This window comes from Sinocyclocheilus anshuiensis, unplaced genomic scaffold (genome assembly GCF_001515605.1).
Source record: "Sinocyclocheilus anshuiensis isolate Anshui unplaced genomic scaffold, SAMN03320099.WGS_v1.1 scaffold29, whole genome shotgun sequence".
Taxonomy (NCBI): domain Eukaryota; kingdom Metazoa; phylum Chordata; class Actinopteri; order Cypriniformes; family Cyprinidae; genus Sinocyclocheilus; species Sinocyclocheilus anshuiensis.
The window spans coordinates 373,273-379,808 of NW_015539835.1; the positions used below are offsets into that span (position 1 = coordinate 373,273).

The 6,536-nt window shown below is 36.6% G+C and overlaps 1 protein-coding gene across 3 annotated transcripts in view; it reads left to right on the forward strand.

Annotated features, from left to right (window-relative positions):
• The first annotated feature begins 1,284 nt into the window (after positions 1-1,284).
• LOC107684347 (splicing regulatory glutamine/lysine-rich protein 1-like) overlaps positions 1,285-6,536 on the forward strand; it is a 32,144-nt gene continuing 26,892 nt past the window's right edge. For all 3 annotated transcript variants that reach the window (XM_016480586.1, XM_016480588.1, XM_016480589.1), the window contains exon 1: positions 1,285-1,543. In XM_016480586.1, the coding sequence (XP_016336072.1) occupies positions 1,416-1,543 (128 nt within the window). In that variant the 5' untranslated portion in view covers positions 1,285-1,415. The remainder of the gene's footprint in view (positions 1,544-6,536) is intronic.

Consider the following 6,536-nt stretch of genomic DNA (forward strand, 5'->3'; position numbering starts at 1 on the left):
GGTTAACAGTAAGTTCCCGTACTATATACAGGGAAAAACTGTAAAATATCTAACCAGACATTTCATGTAATTGTACAGTAAAATGCTGTTAATTTTACAGTTTTTAGAAGTAAAAATAACAAATCAATGTATAATTTACAGTCAAAAACTGTAAACTGATATTCCCAGAATTCCCTGCATGACACTCCACATTTGAAAGTATTTTGTTTAAATAATCATGTTTTTTAAATAGTTTTTGTTATTAGTTACGTATATTTGGGCTTTATGTTACATTTTCTGTTGTTTAATGAAAGTTTAATGCATTATTTAAGTATCATTTGTGTTACCATTATGGTGTTTTGTGTTTGCATGAATGACTCTCTGCACCTTCTATATATGAGTATATACTTCTGCTTGTGGTGAAGCTACATGTGATGAGCTTTGATTCTTCATATGGCTTTCTCTTTTACCACCTGCATTATTATGGTGGTTGTCAGTATGTTAAAGGTACAAAACAGATTTTAATAGCAGTGTGCATTGTTGAATTTACTGGTTTACAAATTTTCTTGTTTGTAAGTTACAGTTTTATACTGTACAATTTACAGTTTTTGGCTGTAAATGTGTTTACAGTTTTTCTGTATTTTTTACAAAATTATTCTGGCAACCACAGCTGCCAAAATTATTTTGTAAAAACTACAGATTTTTATTTACAGTGTAGTACACCCCCAAAACAAAATCAAGGCTTTGTAAAAGAGCATAATAGGACCCCTTTAAAGGATTAGTTCACTTCCAGAATAAAAATTTCCTGATATTTTACTCACCCCCATGTCATCCAAGATTTTCATGTTTTTCTTTCTTCAGTCAAAAAGAAATTAAGGTTTTTGAGGAAAACATTCCATGATTTTTCTCCATATAATGGACTTCAATGGGACCCAACGGGCTGAAGGTCAAATTGCAGTTTCAATACAGCTTCAAAAGGCTCTACACGATCCCAGCCAAAGAATAAGGGTCGTATCTACCAAAACTAAAAACACTTTTCTAAAAAACACAAAAATGTATATACTTCTTAAAACGGCTCATTCTAACACGCCCCCACATGTCTACGTCACTATGTGGGAAGATTTAGTCGATCCAGCCGGGACAAGGCATCACAATATGGTAAAGGGGCGTAACATTTCCATCACATGCTTGAGGTATTCGGCCAATCACAACGCAATCATATTGCAAATAGCACATAATCAAGTTACAACCTTTAAGTCCTGTAGCCTAAACCTCCAGTCCAGCGGGCGGCGCTGTTGTGTAAGCAGAACTCATCCTCTGTGACTGCTGTCCACATCGCTCCCTGCTAACCAGTTCTCCTGCAGGTCAATGCCTAGCCGATTGCTGACCACTCTGGTGCATCGTTGTATTTCAGAGTATTGAACCTCCGTCTGGAAATGAGCGGGATGTCCGGGACGAATGTGATTCAAATCACTAATCTGTCGTCGGCGGTGAGCAGTGATCAGATGAGAACTCTGTTCGGCTTCCTGGGGGACATCGACGAGCTGCGACTATACCCGCCTGAGTGAGTCACAACAACAACAACATATACACACAAGCACACACGTTCTCTCTCACTCGCCTGAGAAAGTCACAACAAACCATACATATCGGACACACATCCCAAACAAACATATCAGACCGCTTCATAGCGTTGACAACACAGCATCAGCATCACACCTTCACACGCACACATTAAACACATAACTACATCCTCACATACGTACACACTGCATCCATACATATTAAACACACTTGCACAACCCACTACATCACTATAAACACACTATAACACATACTCTTCAAACACACCACACATGAGCATCAAAAACCCTACGCGTCCACACTTTAAGGATGACACACACACACACACACACACACACACACACACACACACACACACACACACACACACACACACACACACACACACACATCAAAGGCCTTGACAATGATGATATGACTTGTGTGAACCCTCAGCGATGTTGTTACTTGATTATGTGTATCAGTTATGGGACTTATTGCACCACCATAACCCATTACACACTGCTTACTTACTCCACTTGCATAGATTTAAATATTTGTAGGTACTTGCAGATTTAGTTAGGCCTATGTGTATATCTTTATTATCCTGGAGTGCAACAGTCAGGAATTCCATTCTGTTTCTCCATAGGGGACAATGATTTTGAATGGTAACTTATATAAACCTTTAAAGACAGACCTACTGTGAGCAACACACTTACTCATGATGTACAGCAGAATTCCTGGTGAACATCTGCATTACCCATAGAGTGCATTAGTGCCCATTAATTGAATTTCTACCCTGCACATTCCTCAATCACATGCACACAGCACACTTACTGCTGGGCTATTGAGGACACATCCCCTACATGCACTATGCATTCCTTTATAACATGCACAGATAATTTCTTGAATCTTGAAGACAAAATTATGTCAAAATGTCCATCTTGGTGAGTATTCAGGTAGGTAGGTATGTAGCTTTTATTGTCATTCAACTGTACATACAGAGTGCACATATGAACGAAATTCCGTTCCACTGGCTCATAAATACTGCACTAAACTAAACACATACCATAAAATCAGTATAAAAATATAGATATAATAAAAATTGTAACAGTGTTCATTTAAAAGAATATAACACTAAAAGGAATGACAGCAGCATATAAATATTAAATAATGCACATAGTAATTAGCAGCATCTAAAACAAAATTATTGCACTTATTAAGCAGCAGCATATAGTACAATTATTGCACATCGTAAAACGTACTGTTATTTCAATGTCCACATCTAGTACACATAAGACTCACTACAAAAATATTCGGTGAAATAAAATGGTTAAGAGCTTATTTTTGAGTTCAGAAGTCTGATAGCATGTGGAAAAAAGCTATTATAGAACCTTACTGTTCTGCACTGAATGCTGCGAAACCTTTTTCCAGAGGGCAGCAGCGTAAACAGTCCATAATGAGGATGGGTGGGGTCTTTTGCAATGTTTTGAGCACGAGTCAGACAGCGTTTGTGTGCGAGGTCCTGGATGGAAGGCAGTGAAGAGCCAATGATCTTTTCCGCTGTCCTCACCACTCTCCGTACAGACCTCCAGTCAGAGGCTTTACAATCCCCAGACCATACAGAGATGCAGCTGGTCAATATGCTCTCTATAATGCCTTTGTAGACAGTACTGAGGATGGGAGAGGGAAGGTGTGCTCTTCTCATCTGACGCAGACAAAAAGACACTGCTGTGCTCTCTTCACAAGAGAGGCGATGTTAACGGTCCATGTCAAGCTATCTGTGATCTGCACCCCCAAAAACTTGATACTACTGACTACTTCCACCGCAGTGTCATTGATGAGTGGTGGAAAATTCACATAAATTACATAAATATTACATACATTTGTTTAAAGGTCCCATATTGTCAAAACTGAATTTTCCTGGCTTTTTTCATGATAACTGAGGTCTAGGTGCTATGTAACTACCATATAAGTTTAAAAACACTCAGTCCACAGTAAAATTCACACAGCCTCCATAAAGTAGCTGTGATTTTTCACGAACCATTGTGACTTCCGTAAAAAGTTGACGTCAGAACTACACAGTCACCGCCTTCAGTCACCACCCCGAGCACCGCCCATAGTCCCACTCTCCTTTTGCCAAACCCCCAGACAACATTGCGGAAACATGTCGAAAAGGTTAATAAAACTCCAGAAAGGTGTAAAATATGGGACCTTTAAAACTTTCTTGAGCTATTGTGCCACAAAAATATACCATTGTAAAAACAAATACACTGACTGAGCAAACATTTAGGTGAGGAGATTTAAAAAAAAAAATGTCTAAAAATGACCCTCCTGAGTCACCCACACACAATCCCCTCTAGTCACCTTAGGGTGGAATACCCCCTCATTTTTCTGGCTTCCATTCAAGTAAGTTTTGATATTACTTGGGTAAATATATTTGATCTGTGGTATTCAGGTTTAACTAGTAAATACCAAAATGTGTTTATACATTAGCTAGATGGCTAGTAAATCAGATATGAAAAATGTAAGCTAGTTAGCACTATTTCATTGACAATGTATGAGGCTAGGTATCATGTACTAGCTTGCTCAAGCTGCTCTTTCTTGTACCTTCTGCTAGCCAGTTTCTGCTATCATACTGTACTGGTCAAAAGTTTGGACGCATTACTATTTTTAATGTTTTTGAAAGAAATCTCTTATGCTCATCAAGCCTGCATTTGTTTGATCAAAAATACAGAACAAAACAGTGATATTGTGAAGAAGTATTATGATTTAATGGGTTTTAATGTACTTTAAAATATAATGTATTTCTGTGATGCAAAGCTGAATTTTCATCAGCCATAACTCCAGTCTTCAGTGTCACATGATCCTTCAGAAATCATTCTAATATGCTGATATATTACCAATTTTGGAAACCGTTGTGCTGCTTAATATTTTTTTTATAACCTGTGATACTTTTGTTCAAGATTCTTTGATGAATAAAACATTAAAAAAGAACAGCATTTATTTAAAATAGAAATATTTTTTAACAATACACTACCGTTCAAAAGTTTGGGGTCAGTAATTTTTTTTTCCTTTCTTTTTTGATTTTTTTTTCTGAAAGAAATGAATACTTTTATTCAGCAAGGATGTGTTAAATTGATAAAAAGTGATAGTAAAGACTTACACTATTAGAAAAGAATTCTATTTTTAAAAAAATGCTGTTATTTAAGTTTTTATCCATTAAAGTGCCCCTATTTTGCCATTTCGAATATTACCTTTCATGCAGTGTGTCATGGAGCTGTATGTGAACACAAACTATCTGCAAAGTTGTGAAGCCGACAGTGCATGATAAATAAAGTTACTGTCTATCAAAAAAAAAAAATCCACATATATGCGCAGCGCTCTTATGGGACACAGAACAGTAAACAGTCAAATTTGCACATGGTTAACATCATGTCGAGAAGACGCTGTATCCTACGCTGTGAGAGTAAATTTGTTTTATCACATCTTATAATTACCACAAACTTGTTAACACTTGACAATTACCACTGAGAAACGTCCTGCTCCAGTCGTGCCAGTCGTGCAGTCTCTTGTCGATCAGCCAGTTCAACCGTTTCATCATCAGACTCCGGCTCGAATTGGTAGAATTGGTAAGATACCATCTTTTCTATGTATTGACAAGTCTCCAGAGCTGTCATTCCGTCATGGCAATGGGCATTTAGTTTCCGACACGCGCTGTACGCGGTAGACCAATCCAGAGCCAAGCTCTGTACGGCTCTGGACCAATCACAAAGGACTGCGCCATCTGACCAATCACAGCAGTGAGGGCTCACAAACTCCAGAAAGGTGTAAAATATGGGACCTTTAAAACTTTCTTGAGCTATTGTGCCACAAAAATATACCATTGTAAAAACAAATACACTGACTGAGCAAACATTTAGGTGAGGAGATTTAAAAAAAAAAATGTCTAAAAATGACCCTCCTGAGTCACCCACACACAATCCCCTCTAGTCACCTTAGGGTGGAATACCCCCTCATTTTTCTGGCTTCCATTCAAGTAAGTTTTGATATTACTTGGGTAAATATATTTGATCTGTGGTATTCAGGTTTAACTAGTAAATACCAAAATGTGTTTATACATTAGCTAGATGGCTAGTAAATCAGATATGAAAAATGTAAGCTAGTTAGCACTATTTCATTGACAATGTATGAGGCTAGGTATCATGTACTAGCTTGCTCAAGCTGCTCTTTCTTGTACCTTCTGCTAGCCAGTTTCTGCTATCATACTGTACTGGTCAAAAGTTTGGACGCATTACTATTTTTAATGTTTTTGAAAGAAATCTCTTATGCTCATCAAGCCTGCATTTGTTTGATCAAAAATACAGAACAAAACAGTGATATTGTGAAGAAGTATTATGATTTAATGGGTTTTAATGTACTTTAAAATATAATGTATTTCTGTGATGCAAAGCTGAATTTTCATCAGCCATAACTCCAGTCTTCAGTGTCACATGATCCTTCAGAAATCATTCTAATATGCTGATATATTACCAATTTTGGAAACCGTTGTGCTGCTTAATATTTTTTTTATAACCTGTGATACTTTTGTTCAAGATTCTTTGATGAATAAAACATTAAAAAAGAACAGCATTTATTTAAAATAGAAATATTTTTTAACAATACACTACCGTTCAAAAGTTTGGGGTCAGTAATTTTTTTTTCCTTTCTTTTTTGATTTTTTTTTCTGAAAGAAATGAATACTTTTATTCAGCAAGGATGTGTTAAATTGATAAAAAGTGATAGTAAAGACTTACACTATTAGAAAAGAATTCTATTTTTAAAAAAATGCTGTTATTTAAGTTTTTATCCATTAAAGTGCCCCTATTTTGCCATTTCGAATATTACCTTTCATGCAGTGTGTCATGGAGCTGTATGTGAACACAAACTATCTGCAAAGTTGTGAAGCCGACAGTGCATGATAAATAAAGTTACTGTCTATCAAAAAAAAAAAA